The sequence below is a fragment of the Balaenoptera acutorostrata genome, chromosome 2 (assembly GCF_949987535.1).
Source record: "Balaenoptera acutorostrata chromosome 2, mBalAcu1.1, whole genome shotgun sequence".
Lineage (NCBI taxonomy): Eukaryota > Metazoa > Chordata > Mammalia > Artiodactyla > Balaenopteridae > Balaenoptera > Balaenoptera acutorostrata.
This window is the reverse complement of record NC_080065.1, coordinates 180,077,045-180,095,363: the sequence shown is the minus strand read 5'-3', so window position 1 is coordinate 180,095,363 and position 18,319 is coordinate 180,077,045. Positions and strand designations below refer to the sequence as shown.

Sequence of the window (18,319 nt, the reverse complement as noted above, 5' to 3'; positions counted from 1 at the left end):
ATCTTTGGTCACTCTCTAGAGCAGTACTGCCCAGTAGAATTTTCTGCGGTGATGGAAATATTCCATATTGACACCAATATGTGCCCAATATGGTAGCCACAAGCCACATGTGACTATTGAGTATAGAAATGTTGCCGATGCAACTGAAGAACAGAATTTTAAATTGTATTTAATTTTAACTAATTGAAATTTAAATGGCCACATGTGGCTAATGGATACCATATAGGACATGGCAGCACCAGAGCTTTCAGGTATTTTTTTAGTATGTAGTCCGGAGTTTATCATTGTTATCTCTGAGATGGCCGGTCTGATGCAGCTAACTCCGCTATTACCAAAGACAGAACTCTTGTGGTGGTTTTCCATTTACATGAGTACCTATCAGGCCATTAGTGTCTGTCTGCATTTTGCTTTCATTTTTTTCCACTCAGTGATCCTCCCAAGTCCGTGAGCATAGCTTTTCCTCCTCCCCTCGTCCCAATTTGATATTTTCTTAATTGAAAAAATTTTTTAATTGTGGTAAAACACATATAACAAAAAATTTATCATCTGGACCATTTGTAAGTGCACAGTTCAGTATCGTTAAGTATATTCACATTGTCGTGTAACCGATCTCCACGACTTTTTCATATTCCCCAAACAGAAACTCTGTCCCCATTAAACGCTTAACTCCCCACCCCCTCCCCCAACCTCTGGCACCCATCATTCTACTTCCTGTCTCTATAAATTTGACTCCTCTAGGGACCTCCTATAAGTGGAATCAGACAGTATCTGTCTTTTTTTTTTTTAATTTATTTATTTTTGGCTGTGTTGGGTCTTCGTTTCTGTGCGAGGGCTTTCTCTAGTTGCGGCGAGCAGGGGCCACTCTTCATCGCGGTGCGCGGGCCTCTCACTATCGCGGCCTCTCTTGTTGCGGAGCACAGGCTCCAGACGCGCAGGCTCAGTAATTGTGGCTCACGGGCCTAGTTGCTCCGCGGCATGTGGGATCTTCCCAGACCAGGGCTTGAACCCGTGTGCCCTGCATTGGCAGGCAGACTCTCAACCACTGCGCCACCAGGGAAACCCAGTATCTGTCTTTTTGAGACTGGTTTATTTCACTGCGCATCATGTCCTCCAGATTTATCTGTATTGTATCTTCTCCTCCTTTTAAACGCTGATGTAATATTTCATAGTGAGGAATCCTGAGGTTTCTGTTCCCCAGCATTGGACATCCAGGTTTCTTCCAGTTCTCACTGGAAGGGAGGGAGGGAGGAACTCCAAAGGCACATAAGGAAATATGGGGGAGTGATGGATATATATGTTCATTATCTTGATTGAGGTGATGATTTCCACCAGTAGGTACATATGTCAAATGCATTGAATCACGTACTTTAGACATGCATGGTTTTTGCATGTCGTTCAATAAAGTCGTGTTGGTTTGTTTTTTTTTTTTTTTTTCAACTGTAATAGCCCAAGCTCCCCTTACACTCCCATCTGTATGCTTTATCCCTCCCAGTCCCGTGCAGGTAACCTATCAGATCCTGCTGCCCCACCCCGGCTTGCCTCTGGGGCTGGGCCTGCTCATTTCCCGCCTCAAACTTCCAGAGACCTGCTCCCCTCTCCTCCCTCAGTCCTTCTTGAAACTTCCCTGACCGAACCCCCAACACACACCCACACTAGGTGATGCTGGGGACCCCAGAGTTCTCTTCCTGGTCTGACCCTCCCTGTCTGGTAGTGGGAGAGACTCAGCTGTCTAAGCTCCCTGGGGCCAGCCAGGGCTGAACAGAAGCTTTGAAGGAAAGACCTAGGGTGGGGTGGGGCAGGGCTAGGGAGGGAGCTCTGCTTCCTTAGGGTGGGAAGGGTAGAAAAGGCCTCTTAAGGAGGGAATTGAGCCTGACCCAGGTCTTAAAGACTAGTAAGAACTGGCCCACTGAAGGGGGTGTGGGCACTTCCAGAAGAAGGCACCACCTATGTAAAGGCCTGGACTGCTGGGGGATGCTTTGGGGAGTCCTAGCACCTGGGTGTGGGGTAGTGCAGGAGTTATAGGAGGGAGGGAGCAGATTCCAGGAGGCTGGGGACCCCACTGTCAGCCCCCAGGCAGCTGCAAAGCAACCCTCACGGCCCCACTGTTGGTTGCTTTATTGGGGGGCGGTAGGGGGCTGCGTGACCAAGGGGTGGTTCTGAGAAGGCGCAGCCAGGGGAGCTGGCGCTGCAGGCTGTGGTGAGGAGGGGTGGCCAGTGGGCTGGGGATTCCGGGGGACATGGCCTGACTCACCCAGACCCCTTAGTCTGCCCGGGACAGGGTTGTGGGGGGGGTGGTATAGATGTTAAGAAAGCAAAGTTCAATCATGTGTGAGCTTCTGGGGCCCTGAAAAGGCTCTGGGGCAGCTTAGGGGTGGTGGTGGTGTAGGACCTTGCTCCTTGGGAAACCTTGATAGGCAGAGACAGGCCTGTGAGCCCTGAGCTCACTGGTGGGCAGAGTAACCCCCTCCCCACCCTGGAGAGCTTCTAGCCCTGACTCACTCCCTTGTTGGCTGGGTGACCTGCATCCAGCTGCTTCTTGCTTTGAGCCTCTGGCTTCCCAGTTCTGAAACAAGGAGGCAGTGGACCTACACCATGGGGATCAAGCTAACCTTGCCCGATAAAGCAGGTGGTTTCTTTTTCTAGAAAGTTTGACCACCTGAACCAGAGTCCTCCCATCCACCCATCTGTCCATGTGTCTGTTCTACCTGCTTTTTCATCCACTTAGCAAACATTTAGTTGGTACTTACCATCGTCCTGGGCCCTGAGGATACAGCAGTGACTAAACAACATTCTTGCCTTCATGAGGCTTATGTCTTGGAATGAGGCAGACAAACAAGTGAATAAGAAAACTGATCAAGTGGGGTGAGGGGGCTGAAGCAACAAAATAGGGTAAGAAGATGGTATATAATATGGTGGCTTCTTTGGTAGTGATCTGAGAAGACTTCCTGAGGAGGTAATACTGAACTGAGATGTGAATGATGAGACAGAGGTTGTGTGGGAGGACGGCACATGCAAAGGCCCTGAAGCAGGAATGAGCTTGGTGGGTTGGACACAGCACATGCAAAGGCCCTGGGGCAGGAATGAGCTTGGTGAATTGGAATCCCACCAAGCAGCCATTACAGTAAATTGAGCTAGTGCGGGGGAGGGGGGGGATACTAACAGGGCCAGAGTGTGGAGGGCAGGAGTGTGTCTAAATATGAGGGGCTGAGGCGAGGCAGAGCCCTGGACTTGGGGCCCTCCTTAGGGCCCTTGAAGGTGGTTTCTCCTGGACTGGCTGCATCTCTGGTCATTAGCACCCCGCAGGGACCCTGCTCAGAGAGGCCAGAGTGGAGGAGCCAGGGCCCAGTGCAGGGGCGGCTGTGGTTATCTACAAATAACCCCCACTTAGTCCATCATGTGTTCCCTGCCTGGGCCTCCAGCCGAAGGAGTCAGGTGACCCCGGGCAGCAGGCCAGGCTGCAGGGGCCGGGTGAGTGTGTATGAGTGTGTCTGTTCTTCCCTGGGCAACCCAGACATCTGGAGTATGAATTGATTTCCTTTTTCACAACCCGGGCAAGTCCTACGTTTCCAGCTAGATTTAAAATAAAACCAACCTTTGTGCACAGCCCTGCCGTGCTGGGCGGTGCTGGGGCCTTTGGGGGTTCAGGGGAGCGGCAGGGATCCTGTACTCATCCTCTCCCTCCACGTGTCAGCACAAAGCCCTGCTCGCTCTCTCTCTCTCCCCCAATCTGGGGATATTTTTAGCCACTAAGAAGGGTTATCAGAGTCTGGCTCCCAGGTGGCAGGGGCAGGGCTGGGAGTGGGACCAAAGTGCCTTCAGGAAGCAGCCGGGCTGGGGGACCGGGCTGGGGAGAGGGGGCAGGGTGCGGTGAGGAGGAGGAAGCCTCAGGCTGGTTAGGCTAGACCGGCCACCCATTTGGCGATTCTCCACATGACCCCTCAGCAGCCCTGGGTGAGCCAGCGCAAGCTCATTCATTCGCTACAGCTTTAAGGAAAGGCTGCAGAGGCTGGGGTGGGCGTTGGGGGAGGGGCGGTAGGGGGTGTGTCCAGGAAGAACCACCCAGAACCTGCGCGGACCAGCACCCTCCTTTCCAGACTGCTCCCCATCCCCCCCTCCTCTCTACTGCTAATAGTAACTGTGTTTTACGTAGTGCTCACTCCACCCCAGGCATTATTCCCAATCCCCTCCGTGTGGAGGCAGGGGGCATTGTTATTCCCATTTTACAGATGAGGGAACTGAAACACCAGTGGCAAGGTCAATGACAAGGTCAATGATGGGTAAATTGCAGGAATCAAATCCATTGCAACAGCAGCGTGGAACATTTACAAACTGCTCAGCTTCCTGAGCCCCCACAACGGTGCAGTAAAGCAGAAGATCTGGCTGTACCCATTTTTCAGATGGGGCAGCTGAGGCCCAAGGAGGCAGAGTGTCATAGGGAATGAGCAGAGGAGCCGGGGTCCAAAAGAGGAAAAATGAAGGTTGAGGAGGAGTGCCTCCCTGACCCTCGTTCCCGCCTGCCCGTCGGGAGGAGGGCATCTGTCAGGGGCAGGAGTGGAAGAGAAGTTTGAACCTTGCTGGCCATGGATGCCTGGTTACAGCCGTACCTGAGCCCCTTCTGTGTGCCAGACACTGCCCACGTGCTCCACATGCAGGCTCACTGGCCTGCTCGACCACAATGCAAGGAAATGGGTGACTTCTCAAACCTCAGAGTCTCTTCTTTGTCAAGAGGGTAAAGGGGGTAGACAAACAGACGGACACAGGTTAGAGAAAGGGTAGGAGGTCCAAGGCCAAGACCTCTGCAGTTAGGGTGTGTCAGTCTGAAGCCCCCTTGGAAGGCTCGCAGGTTTGGAAAGTGCATTTCTGTTTCCCCTTCTGACTTGGGGACCAGAAAGGGCGATGCCTGCTTCAGCTGAGGGGACTGGGGTTTGAGACTGGTCATGCTTCCTTCCTTTTCCACCCTGCCCCCAACCAAAAAGACTGCCTGGCCAGCTTCCAATGTCACAGTGAATGAGGCAGAGCTGGCAGAGGGTGCTTTAACTGGATCTGAAGTAGGGGCAATCGGGAGGTGCCTCCAGGAGGAAGTGGCAACTGAACTGGGTTTTGAAGGATGCATAGGAGTTTGCCAGACAGCCATGAGGGCTGAGACCTTGCCAGCTTTCCTCACCATTTTATGTCCTCAGCACCCAGCATGGGACAATAAATATTAGATGGGCATTCTAGGCAGAGGACAGCATTTGTAAAGGCTGGGGTGTGTGAAATCATACAGTGTGTGTGATTGTATCAGAGCATGTCAAACAGTGAATAGTGGGCTTTGAGGCTGGGGACATGGGCAGAGGCCTGGGATTACGAGATGCCATCGCTCTTGTGTGTTCTCCCTTGTCCCCAAAGCTCATCATGACATGCTAGCACCATGGCTGTGGTGGACCCGATCTTGGGTGGGGGGAAGAACATGGGGCTGGGGGCTTGGACCCCTGGCTTCTGGCTCCAGCTCTAGCTGGCTGGGGGCCTTCCCGGGATGCCCAGCCCACTTATATCTGCACTGGGCATCTGCACAGCCCACTTATATCTCTAGCTGGCTGGGGGTCTTCAGATGGGTGGGAGGGCCCCTCAGGAGAAGGCTATAGATGCCCTGGGGTGGGTGTGGTTCCTGCTAGGAGGCTGTGGAGAGTGAGGCCAGGAATTCCGGGCTGGGTGTGTGCAGTTATGCCCCAGTGGGTGCATGGGATCAAGCGAAATTTGCCTGTTAGTGAAGTTGGTTTCTTTTTTTTTTAAACCATTTTTAAAAAACTGAAATATAGTTAATTTACAATGTTGTGTTACTTTCAGGTGTACAGCACAGTGATTCAGTTATGTGTGTGTGTGTGTGTGTGTGTGTGTGTGTATGCGTGTGTGTGTGTATATATATATATTTTTTTTCAGACTCTTTTCCATTATAGGTTATTACAAGATAACTGAGTATAGTTCCCTGTGCTATACAGTAGGTCCTTGTTGTTTATCATTTCATACATAGTAGTGTGTATATGTTAATCCCAGACTCCTAATTTATCTCTTTTTAGGGAGATCAACCACCTGGGCAGAAGTTCTCCCATCCACCTGTCCAACTGTCTATTCTGTCTGGGCCTTCTGAGCCTTGTGGGTCTAAACTAGCCACTATCACATGCCTGTCTTTTTTTTTTTTAAACATTTTTTAAACTATCTATTTGCAGATGATATAATCTTTTTTTTCTTTATTTTTTTTGGCTGTGTCAGGTCTTAGTTGCAGCACACGGGATCTTCGTTGAGGCACGCGGGATCTTTTCATTGCGGCCCAAGGGCTCTTGTTGTGGCGCGCGGGCTTCTCCCTAGTTGTGGCATGTGGGCTCCAGATTGCATGGGCTTTGTAGTTTGCGGCACGTGGGCTCTCTCGTTGAGGCGCCCAAGCTCAGTAGTTGTGGCACACGGGCTTAGTTGCCCCGTGGCATGTGGGAATCTTAGTTCCCTGACCAGGGATCAAACCCGCGTCCCCTGCATTGGAAGGTGGATTCTTTACCACTGGACCACCAGGGAAGTCCCCACACACCTGTCTTAAAGAAAAATGCACAACAGGAGAGCTGTGAGTTTACGTTTTGTTGGGTCTTTACTGAGGACTATAGCCCTGAAGAAGGCCACTCAGTAGCTCTGAGTAAACAGCTCCAAAGAGGTGGGGGAGTAGCCAGAATATATATGAATTTTTTTGGCTAGGAAATGCATGCAGTCAAGCATACATCTTGGGAAAGAATGACTGCCAATCACAAAGAACAGATATCTCAAGTTAATGATGTTCGTGCTCGTCTGTGTGTGGGAAGATACACGAATCTGAGGTCATTGAAATTCTTCCTGCTGTGCGTCTGAACTATCCAGGGACCCTTTGATCCAAAGCACAAAAGGCCTCATCGTTTTTTTTTTTCCATCCTGAATTCCCCTCACGGCTCACTGCCTGTAGGTCGCAATTTAACCCTTTGTATAACTGGATAGTGAGCGGCACTCTTTGTTCCTTTTTTGGTTCGTTCGTTTGTTTGACACTTTTGCCCATTTGTCAGGCCTTTTGGTGTCCCCCCCACCCCGACGCTGGAGTGTCCAGTGGTGGCGGCTACTGCTAATCACTTCAATGATGCCTGAACCTGGACGCCATAAGGCGTGGTCTGTGGGCTGTTCCCTCATCTACACCCCTTCCCTGGGGGATTCCATCCATCCCCCGCCCCAGCCCTGGAGGAGCTTCTTGTCACCAAACCCAACTCCTGCCCCCAGATCCACTGTCGATGGAAAAAAAAATGCACAACCAAAAAGTTGAGAATTATGTTTTATTCTGCAGACATTCTGAGGACTTCAAGCCCAGGAAACAGCCTCTCAGGTAGCTCTAAGGAACTGCTCCAAAGAGGTAAGGAAGGAGCCCGGATATATACAGGGGTTTTTGCAATAAAGACCAGGTAGTCAGAACATCAAAAGATTACTGTTCATTGAAAGAAAACCAGATAGCTCAAGTTAAGGAATTCAGGGCTTTTCTCTGTATGGGAAGATGCAAGAATCTGGGCTTACTGAATTCGTTTCTTTGATATGTATCTCAGCTATCTGGGCCAGTAATCTGTGCTTTCTCATCCTGAATCTCCTCGGGGCGCACTTGTCAGGGGTGGGTATAACTAGATGGCGGGCATCCTGTTTCCATCCTGAGTTCCCTCAGGACTCACCATAGGGGGAGGGGGGACAGAGCTGTAATGTGGTGGCTTGTTGGCTGCAACATCCTTTGCTTACTGATATAGCAGGCAATATTTTTTCATTGACACATCCCCGTGGATTTAAACGTTAGGCACACGATGATTGACAGTCCACCTTCCCCCCACTTGTCCAACACCAAACCCACCTCCTGCCCCCAAATCCATTCACCATCCTGGTTCACCCAGTTCCTCAGACTCTGAGAATTTTTCTTTTTCTGTATTTGACTTGTGATATTGTGATTTATAATGAGAAGTAGATATTTGGCCTTCCTCGGTTCCTGGCACAGAGCTTTTAAAACCCTGAGAATTTCCTAAGTGATAAGAGGAATAAAGGTACCTTTTGTTATGTTAATGAGGTGACTTTTGGAAAGCCCCTCACTCAGGTCACCTAAGGATGGGACTGGTTGCCAGGGGAACCAACCTCTTGATGAGAGGGTTGGAACTTTCATTCCCACCCCTGGACCTCCAGTGGCCAAGGATTTAATTACTACGACTATGTAATGAAGCCGCCATAAAAACCCTTAAGGATGGGGGTTCAGAAAGCTTCCAGGTTGATGAACGCAAGGAGGTTTGTGGAGATGTGCGAGGAGATTTGTGGAGATGTGCGGGGACTGGTGCATCTGGGGAGGGTGTGGAAGCTCCGCCCCCTTCCCCGATACCTTGCCCTATGATTCTTTCCATCTGGCTATTCCTGAGTTATATATCCTTTTATAATAAATCGGTCATCTAGGAAGAAAACTGTTTGTGTCCTGTGAGCTGCTGTAGAAAATTAATCGAACCAAGGAGGGCTCGTGGGGACCTCCATCTATGGCCAGTTGGTCAGAAGCAAAGGTGACAGTCTGGACTTGTGCTTGGCGTCTGAAGTGGGATGGGTACAGCCTTGTGGGACTGAGCCCTCAACCGGTGTATCTCCAGGTAGATGGTGTCAGAGTTGAGTTGAATTGTAGGATACACAGCTGGTGTCAGAGGTGGTGTGGGGAAAAATACCCACCTGTCGGAATTAAAATCAGAATCGACTTTTTTTTTTAACGTATTTTATTGAAGTATAGTTGCTTTACAGTGTTGTGTCAATTTCTGCTGTACAGCAAAGTGATTCAGTTATATATATATATATATATATATATACACACACACATTCTTTTTCATATTCTCTTCCATTATGGTTTATCACAGGACATTGAATATAGTTCCCTATGCTATACAGTAGCACCTTGTTGTTTATCCATTCTATATATAATAGTTTGTATCTGCTAACCCCAAACTCCCACTCCATCCCTCCCCCACCCTGCCTCCCCTTGGCAACCACAAGCCTGTTCTCTCTGTCTGTGAGTCTGTTTCATAGATGAGTTCATTTGTGTCATATTTTAGCAGAATCATAGACTTTTTCAAGGCAAACATTTTAATCTGCACAGAGAAAGGGCCCACAACATAGATGCACAACTCAGTGAATTTTCTCAATAATAATGCTCCCTTAATGATGTCTACATCCTAATCCTGGAACCTGGGGATACGCTGCCTAACGTGGCAAAGGGAAACTGAGATTGCAGATGGAATTAAGGTTGCTAATTGGCTGACCTTGACATGGGGGGAACAATCCTGGATTATCTGGGTGGGCCCCCATTCTGGCCTCCAAGGCCACTTCCTGTATGTCAACCAACACCCCCCCACACCCCTGCTTGCCATCTCACCTAAAATAAAAACACGGGCCATAGAACTCCCAGACTGCACGAAATGGAGTGTAAAATGGTACAGCCACCCCAGAACACAGTTTGGCGGTTGCTTATGAAGGAAAACATGCAGAATGACCCAGCAATTCCACTCCTCCGGATGGACCAAGGAGACAGGAAAACTTCTGTTCACACAAGACTCGGATGTGAATGTTCTGAACAGCTTTGCTCATAATTCACTAACGCTGAATGCATCCCAAATACCCATCAACAAGCAAATGATAACCAATCGTGGTATATTCATTTGGTACCAAAGATTCGGGAATAAGAAAAAAAGAAGCTCGGGGGACTTCCCTGGTGGTCCAGTGGTTAAGAATCCACCTTCCAATGCAGGTGACGCGGGTTCGATCCCTGGTCGGGGAACTAAGATCCCACATGCTGCAGGGCAACTAAGCCCGCACGCCACAACTACTGAGCCCCAGTGCATGTGCTTTAGAGCCCACACGCCACTAGAGAGAAGCCCGCATGCCGCAACTAAGACCCGGCGCAGCCAAATAAATAAATAAATAAATATTTTTAAAAAAAAAAAAAAAAGAAAGAAGGAAGCTACTGATCTTGGAACAATAGGGATGAATCTCAAAAATATTACACAAGTGAAAGAAGCTAGACACAAAGACGGGGTTTGTGATTCCATTTATATGAAGCTCTGGAACAGACAAAAGTAATCCCTGATGGAAAAAAAACTGGAGCAGACGTTACCTTTGGACAGTAGAGATGGAGGCTGAGTGGGAAGGGGCCCAAGAGAGAACCTTGTGGAGGGATGGGAATGTTTGTGGCCGGAGGTTGGTTTACACAGGTGCGTGTATTTGTCAAAACTCAGCAACTGTACAGTTAACATGAATGCATTTTGCTCTAGTAAATTTTACCTTGAAAGAAAAAAAAAACACGTAAGTCAATATCGAACTCTAGTTAATGATCTGCATGCTGAAAATATTTAGGGGTGATGTGACTTGATGTCTGCTGCTTTTTAAAAATTTTTTCTTGAAATATAGTTGATGTACAATGTTGTGTTAGTTTCAGCTGTACAGCAAAGTGATTCAGTTATACATATATATATATACACATATATATATATTTATTTTTTAGATTCTTTTCCATTATAGGTTATTACAGGATATTGAGTATAGTTCCCTGTGCTATACAGTAGGTCCTTGTTGATTATCTATTTTATATATAATAGTGTGTATATTTTAATCCCAAACTCCTAATTTATCCCTCCCCCCCACCCCAGCTGCTTATTTTGAAATGCACCGAGAAATGCACTGGTGGGTGGATAGAGGGATGGATGGATACATGGGCAGATGTGTGATGAAGCAATAGACCAAAATGTGAATGGGAGAGTCTGGTGGTGGGTATATAGATGTTCACTGTAAATTCACCTTTTCTGTAGGTTTGAAATTTTTCATCATAAAATGTTGGAGGAAATCATCCAAATTCCACAGGCCCTGCACGACCTGCCCTGTCCCCTCCCTGCCCTCCCCTCCTCCCGCTCTCCCCTTGCTGACTCTGCTCCAGCCACACAGGAATCCTTACTGGTCCTCCAACACTCAGTTCTACTCAGTCCTGCCTCAGGGCCTTTGTACCTGCTGCTCATTTCTCTGGAAAGCCCCTCCCAGCCCCCTTCGCAGCACCACTACCTTCTTCTGCACAAACCCAGGTCCTCCTCATCTCTAGGTCTCAGCTCAGATGGTGTATGAGCTGAGACCTAGCTCAGACCTTCCTTGATAAATCGCACCACCCTGTTTATTTTCTACCAAGCCCATCACACTGTGTTATCTCATTTATTTATGAATCTGTTTACTTGTGTTTTGGTTGCCTCCCCCTGCTGGGCTGTGAGCTTCATGGTGACAGGAATGTGTCTGCTTTGTTCCCTGCTTGTGTCCCCAACATCCAGCCCCAGGCTGGCATGTACAAGCCACTCAGAGAATATCTTGTGGATGGATGGATGGATGAGTGGATGGGTGGGTGGATGAACAGATGGATGGACAGATGGATGGATGAGTAGATGGACGGTGGGTGGATGGATGGATGGACAGACAGGTAGACAGACAGGTGGGTAGATGGATGGATGGATAGGAAGATGGAAAGGTAGGTGGGTGGATGGATAGACGAGTGAATGGGTGGGTGGATGGATAGATGGCAGGCTGGCTGGCTGGGTAGGTGTACAGCTGGGCAAGCAGACGATATGGCTGAGTGGATGAACAGATGAATAGGTGGATTGATGAACAGATGAGTAGATGGAGACTATGGGTGGGTGGGTGGATGGATGCATGGACGGACAAACAAATGAATGAACAAACTTTGCAAGCGGGGACCAGTGTGGGGTTGGGGCACTTGTCTTAAATCTTGGGAACAGGAGAAGCTATTTGGGCTCATCAGGACAGCTGGGCCCCACTGCAGCTCCCCAGCAGCTGTTGGTGGAAAGTTGGCCCACCTCGACCACTGCTTCATTATCTGGCAGCAAGCTCGATCACTCAGTAGGCTCTCTTGCCCAGCTGCAGCCGGGCTCTTGGGATAGCGAGCGAGATAGCCGACATTCGCACCTCAAGGGGAGTCCATGTGTGGATGGTTGGCCAGGGAGAGAATTGTGGATTTCCTTAAATCCTTCATCTTTGGGCTGTATCAGAGGCACCTTCCCACAGTGGCAGAAAACCTTCCCGGACATTTTGAGAACTCAAGTTCGTGACCCCGGTCAGCCACTCCCTTGATGCTGGCCGCTGTTCTCACGTCTGTAGAGTACAGAATAATAACTACTGTCATGAGCTATATTTAAGAGTCAGTAAGCACTGGGCTGAGCACTTCGTGTGCCATATCAGGCCTGGCTGAGAGGTGGGTATTACTGTCCCTGTTTTACAGATGAACTTGAGATTCAGAGAGGTCAAGTCATTTGCCTGAGGACACCCAGCCCAAGTCTATCCTTAACACTGGCTCTAATAAACTTCAGGTTGCTAGGTGCTGGGGGGTGTGAGGGCGAGGTGCTGGGCCCTCCCACTCTACCCGTCCTGTGTGCTGAGTTCTCCATTAACTGGACCCTGTGTCCACAGTATGTGGTCCAGCCTGAATGAGTGGCTATGGCAGGAGAGGTTCTGGCTACCACCCAACAACTCGTGGGCTGTACTGGAGGACCGCGATGGCCTGGTCTACGCCCACCCCCAGGACATGCTGATGGCCCTGCCCCTGGCTCTGGCCCTGGTGGCCGTGCGCTTCACCTTCGAGAGGTGAGTGTCCGCTGTGCCCTGGCAGGTTGACCCCGTCATCGCTCGTGTGTGCACAGCACCCGCCCTGTGCTCTCCCATCGGTGTGATTTCATCCTCATGTGTCCCCGGACGGAGCCTGGCTTTGAGTCAGAGTGCTTTTTTGGGCTCCATCCTGCCCCCAGCTGCCGCCACCCCCACTCCCATGGTCTCTGATGCCTGGAATGCTGGCTGCAGCTCAGGTCTGGGTGTGTCAGCATCTTCAGAAAACAGGTGGGGGCGCTGGAGGGGATGTGCTTGCTTTGCTGACCTAGGGTGGGTCTGCAGAGGCCGGTGAGTAAGCGGAGAAACTCCTGCCCACTCCCTCCTCCCTCTGTCCTGAGTGGGCACCTCTCCCCCGTCCCCACCTCCTGCCCTCTCCCTTCCCACCGTTTCCTCCTGCTCCCCTTTCTAGCCAAAGGAAGGGGCATAGGCACTCCAGCCCCCGCTTTGGGGACCCCCTCCTCTCACCCCAGCCTCCTGCAGCCTGGCCCCCGGCCCCCGAGTATATGCCCGCCTGCCCAGGTTCCCAGCGCCCTCCTGGTTGCCAGACCCCGTGGATTTTTAGTCATTTCTCATGTGACCCAAACGCTGCCCCAAGCTGGAGTTCTTCCTCCTTCTCTGGCTGTCCATCTCCTGGGTCCCTCCCCTCTGACCTAGGTGGTCCCACCCTTTTCTACCTGACTAATGCTGCGGTCACAGCTCCCAGACCTGCCTTGCCCCCATGGCCTACGCCCACCGGGCCTGCCCCCCCTTCCCCTGGCTTCCCCCTCCACGCCTGAGGGCCCCTCCCCCTCCCCTTCCTCCACATCTCACGTGTCATTTCAGGTCCCCCACCTTCTCTGCGACCCCCTGGCCTTTGCACTCACTCCCCTGCAGTTCCTTCAAGGCTGGGTTCCAGGGAAGCCTGCCCTGCCCCTCTCCCCACGAAGCCCTTAACCCCCTCCGGCCCTCACTTCGGGTCCTTCCCTCTGTCCCACTCTTTGACCACAGGGACGTGCGAGCGTTCTACACTTTGCTTTACCTCTCCCAGTCACGAGGAGCTTCCTAGGGTCTGGGCTCCCAGGACACAGGCTGGACTTGGGGAACCCAGGGCATGTCCACTGACACTGTATTTACCAGACACTCTTTGGGTTCTTCCTCTGTGCCACCCATTGCTCTAAGCAGTTTGTGTGTCTTAACTCAGCCCTCACCCAGTGAGGTGGTACTGTTATTATCCCCATTTTACGGAAGAGGAAATGGAGGCACAGAGAGGTCAAATGACCTGCCTGAGGTCACACAGCAGGTAGGTCAGCGAGGATCGAGGCTTTGCCTGAGGGATTCTGGGAGGCCCAATTCAGCCAGGCCTTGAAGGCTGGGTCTATTTTCCCACCTATTTAGCCAGTGGCTCCAGCTGAGGTGGCAGTGTTAGCTCCTCCCAAAGGCATCCCTTGCCTTTCTAAAGGGCAGTGGGGTTGGAAGTAGCTTTTCTGGGACAAAGGCAGAGGTTTTCCCTGTTAAGGGAAAATAAATCCTGGGTTTGCCATTCACTTGCTGTGTCACCTTGAGCGTGTTTCTGGCCTCTCTGAGCCTCAGTTTGCCCATCAGGACAATGGGGACAATAATAGCGTTAAGTGAGCCAGCACACAAGGTGGACTTGGACACATGCTTGGCAGATCCTAAGTGTTCAGTAAATGGCGGTCATGTCCCATCCCCACCCCCACCTGCCCCCCAACACGATTGAGTCTGGAATAATTTCCTTGCTGGGCTGCTCTGAGCCTCAGTGTCCCCCAATGAAAGGTGATATTAGGATGGTGGACATGCAATTCGGTTCTGACCCCTGGTCTTGAGGGCCCCCTTGTGGGCAATGTGGTAATTGACTCACCAGGGTCCCGGCTCCTCCAAGTGTGCACAAGGGAGCGGGGGATGCTGGGAGGAGGGAGGCCTGAGAAGGAGTAGACCTGCTTCTGCCCATGCGGGGGCCCCCAGCCTGGTGGGGGGGGGGGCAGATCAGGACCCAGGCCATCATGAGACAGGCATCGAGGGGACTCTCATCCCTGGTTTGGGATGGAACGAAGGTGCCTGGGTACCACCAAAGTTGTTGTTCATCCCCAGCCTGAAGACCAGTCCAGCTTCCTCTCTTAGGTTGGGCGCAATGCAACAGGCAGGCTACCGCCTCCAGGGTCCTAAAATGCGGCCCAGTGAGCCCCCGTTTCCCCACCTGGACTGACAAGCTGTGTCTCCCCTACACCCAGATTCATCGGCCTGCCCCTGAGCCGGTGGCTGGGTGTGCGGAACCAGACCAGGAGGCCGGTGAAGCCCAATGCCACGCTGGAGAAACACTTCCTTATGGAAGGGCAGAGACCCACAGAGGTGAGATCCCCGACCCCCTCCTCCCTCCCCATTGGCCTGCTTGGGTCCCCTGGGGGAGGTTCTAGAGGGGGTGCAAGAAAACCTCTGTGGGAGGCTGTCCCCACCCCCAGTCCCTTGAATCCCAGTTCCCATCAGCCTGTCTGTGAGCAGGGCTGGGTTTTTATAAGACCTCTTTTTGGGGGAACCCCCACCCTGTGAAACCCCCTACTCCCCCATCTCCAAAGGTAGAGCACCCCACAGGCGAGGTCTGGGGCTATAGGGGAGGGGGGGAGCAGAGCTGGGTCCCGCCTGTCCTGGGACAGGGGCAGGAGGCCACCTCTGTGACCCTGGCCCCCATCACTCCCTCCCCAGCCCCAGATGAGCCTCCTGGCGACCCAGTGTGGGCTCACACTGCGACAGACCCAACGCTGGTTCCGGAGACGCCGGAACCAGGACCGGCCCTGCCTGACCAAGAAGTTCTGTGAGGCCAGGTAAGCCCAGGGTGGGGCCGGGGAAGGGGGAGTCTGGGGGTGCAGCGGGGGGTCTGGTCCTTTGGCAGCTGCCTCAGGGGCTCCCTCCCCGCCTGCAGCTGGAGGTTCGCCTTCTATCTGTGCTCCTTCATCGGTGGAATCTCGGTTCTTTACCACGTGAGTGTACCTGACAGCTCACCTGCCCTATCCCTCAAGCACCTACTATGCGCTGGGCCTGGATTGGATTTGGGGGCTGGGTGTGTGGGGTTCGGGCAGAGGGGGAAACGTGCCAAGGCACAGAGAGGGAGGGTGGAGGGAATGAGGCCAGGTCGTGGTGAATGTTCACTCGATGGATGCCTATTGAGAGGACCTACTGTGTGTCAGGGCTGGGGATTCTGAATCAGCCCCTGGTCTACTGTGAAAGCAGAGTTGTAACCAGGCAGGAAACAGCCGGCCTGAGTGACAGCAGCACGTCAAGGGCCAGGGAGTCCTGAGGAGGCCCCAGGCCTGGGGTTGGGGGGTTGGGGGGTTGGGTTCTAACCTTTGGACAACTTCAGACGCCCGTGTCCCTGCAGGAATCGTGGCTGTGGACGCCAGTAATGTGCTGGGACAGTTACCCACAGCAGGTGAGTGGGAGGAGTGGTGTTTGGAGGCTAGTGGGAGGATCAGGGCAGTCAGAGTTCCTGTGGCCACAGGCAAGAGCGCCAAAGCTGGACATCACACCATCATTCCCCGCCCCCCGAATCCCGCTCTATTTTTTGGCTCCCGTGTGGAATGGAGAGGGGCCAGGAGTCAGGACACGCTGGGAGCAGGAGCTGCCACAAAACCACTGCCCTCGATTACCTCTAAGGATGGGGAGCTCATGCCTTCCTCACTCACTGGGATTCATGTGTCATGGGTTTGAGCAAATGGGGAGGGCCCTACCCCACGCCCCGCGCCCCGTGGGAATCTCCACTCCCCACAGCTAATCTTGCACTCCCTGCCACAGCCCCTGAAGCCGGCCCTGTACCACTGGTATCTCCTGGAGCTGAGTTTCTACGTCTCTCTGCTGATCACGCTGCCCTTCGACACCAAGCGCAAGGTGAGGCCAGGCCAGGAGTCTGGCCTGGGGCGGTCGTGACCCAGTTCCAGGAGGAGAGGGGTGGCCTCACCCCACACCCCGAGGCCCGTGGTGTCTCAGGCAGGAGGCGTAGGGTCCACATGCCAGGCAACCCCCTGGGAGGGCCTGCTCCCAGGCGGGCGGGGTGGGGCCCCTCCGGCCCCCCAGCCTCATCCCGGCTGTGACGCTCCGTCTCCCGCAGGACTTCAAGGAGCAGGTGGCACATCACTTTGTGGCCATCACCCTGATCGTCTTCTCCTACAGCACGAACCTGCTGCGCATCGGCTCTCTGGTGCTGCTATTGCACGACTCCTCCGACTACCTGCTGGAGGTGCGCCTGCCGCAGCCCGACCCCTCCCAGCCCCCCCCCCCCCGCCCTCCCACGTGCCCCTGGTGTTGAGGCCCACCCCCTGTCAGTCTTCCTGGGAGGTGAGGCCCCACCCCCGTCATCCGCAGACCACGCACTTTCTACCTTTCTAGGCAGTTCCTAGAGATAAGACCCCGCCCCAACTCCCCTGGCCCAGCCCCCGTGGCACCTTTTCCCTGGGAGGAGGCCCCGCCCTTTCTAGGCCCCGCCCTTCCCGCGTGCTTCCGCCGCCGCCCCACCCCCAGGTCCATTTCTCTCTGCTCTCCCCTCCAGGCCTGTAAGTTGTTCAACTACACGCACTGGCGGCGCGTGTGCGATGCCCTCTTCATCATCTTCTCGTTGGTCTTCTTCTACACTCGCCTCGTGCTCTTCCCCACCCAGTGAGTCAGCCCTCCCGCCGGGGGTTGGGGAGGTTGGGGGGCGGCGGGGCGGCGGAGATCCAAGCCCGCCTCACCCTCCGTTCCTCGGTTCCCCGGTTCCCCGATCCAGATAGCTGGGGTTGTTGGCTGGGAGGTTTCCAGGAGGAGGCAAGGAAGGGTGTTCCCGGCACAGGGCGCAGCATATGCAAAGGCCAGAAGGGTGTTCCCGCCACAGGGCGCAGCATATGCAAAGGCCGGGAGGTAGGAGAAACAGAAAACTGGGCTTAGTCATCATCCCCTGCCGTGTGCCTGGAACATGGGTTGGGAGACAGCATCGGGCCCCACTCGCTAAAGTCTTTGCCTGGCAATTTGATGAGCCTGTCGCAACAGGCAGAGGGAACGGCGTGAAGGTCCCTGCTCACCTGGAGCTGGCACTGGCAGATGGAGAAATACAATAAAGCAAACAAATAGACTATAGAATATGTGAGGCAGTGATTGTGCTAAAGAGAAAAAAAGTTGGGAAGGTCACAGAACTGTGTGGATAGCTGGAAATAGGGTGGTCGGAGAAGGCCTCACTGACAGCGTTCATATAGAGACTGGAGGGAGGTGAGGGAGAAAACTGCTGATCACAGGGGAAGAGCACGTGCAAAGGCCCTGAGGCAGGACCGTGCCCAGCATGTTGGAGGAACAGAGAGGAGGCCCGTGTGTTAGGAGCAGAGTGAACAAGAGGGAGAGAGGAAGGAGGGGGAGGGCAGAGAGCTGACGGGACAGAGTATGCAAGGTCTTATAGGCCTTGGGGAGAAGTTGGGCTTTTATCCCAAGCCAGGTGGGAGCCCTGGAGGGTTCTGAGCAGAAGATGGGTGGGACCTGACTCGAGTACTCACAGGCTCCCTCTGGTGGCTGCCGGGGGAATAGCTGGTAAGAGGTTGGAGCAGGAGCTGGGGGACCAGGGCGGAGGCGACAGCACTGGTCCGGGTGGGCAATGTTGGGGCTCGACCAATGC

General features: G+C 52.9%; 3 protein-coding genes across 14 annotated transcripts in view; 2 read left to right on the top strand and 1 right to left on the bottom strand.

Moving 5' to 3' along the window:
* Nucleotides 1-18,319, top strand: part of CERS4 (ceramide synthase 4) — a 32,925-nt gene that overhangs the window by 12,917 nt on the left and 1,689 nt on the right. The window contains exons 2-11 of one of the 4 annotated variants that reach the window (XM_057539799.1): nucleotides 7,331-7,396; nucleotides 12,314-12,401; nucleotides 12,502-12,675; nucleotides 14,925-15,042; nucleotides 15,394-15,512; nucleotides 15,611-15,668; nucleotides 16,067-16,117; nucleotides 16,480-16,572; nucleotides 16,793-16,921; nucleotides 17,231-17,337. In XM_057539799.1, coding sequence (XP_057395782.1) covers nucleotides 12,503-12,675; nucleotides 14,925-15,042; nucleotides 15,394-15,512; nucleotides 15,611-15,668; nucleotides 16,067-16,117; nucleotides 16,480-16,572; nucleotides 16,793-16,921; nucleotides 17,231-17,337 — 848 coding nt within the window. In that variant the 5' untranslated portion in view covers nucleotides 7,331-7,396; nucleotides 12,314-12,401; nucleotide 12,502. The remainder of the gene's footprint in view (nucleotides 1-7,330; nucleotides 7,397-12,313; nucleotides 12,402-12,501; nucleotides 12,676-14,924; nucleotides 15,043-15,393; nucleotides 15,513-15,610; nucleotides 15,669-16,066; nucleotides 16,118-16,479; nucleotides 16,573-16,792; nucleotides 16,922-17,230; nucleotides 17,338-18,319) is intronic. The other 3 variants (XM_007169044.3, XM_057539798.1, XM_007169043.3) reach the window with 3 other exon arrangements.
* CD320 (CD320 molecule) overlaps nucleotides 10,698-18,319 on the bottom strand; it is a 36,546-nt gene continuing 28,924 nt past the window's right edge. For both annotated transcript variants that reach the window (XM_057539800.1, XM_057539803.1), the window contains one exon: nucleotides 10,698-12,186. In XM_057539800.1, the coding sequence (XP_057395783.1) occupies nucleotides 12,080-12,186 (107 nt within the window). In that variant the 3' untranslated portion in view covers nucleotides 10,698-12,079. The remainder of the gene's footprint in view (nucleotides 12,187-18,319) is intronic.
* Nucleotides 12,930-18,319, top strand: part of HNRNPM (heterogeneous nuclear ribonucleoprotein M) — a 175,351-nt gene continuing 169,961 nt past the window's right edge. For all 8 annotated transcript variants that reach the window (XM_057539796.1, XM_057539793.1, XM_057539789.1 and 5 more), the window contains exon 1: nucleotides 12,930-12,948. The gene's annotated coding sequence lies outside the window, so the exon portion shown is untranslated. The remainder of the gene's footprint in view (nucleotides 12,949-18,319) is intronic.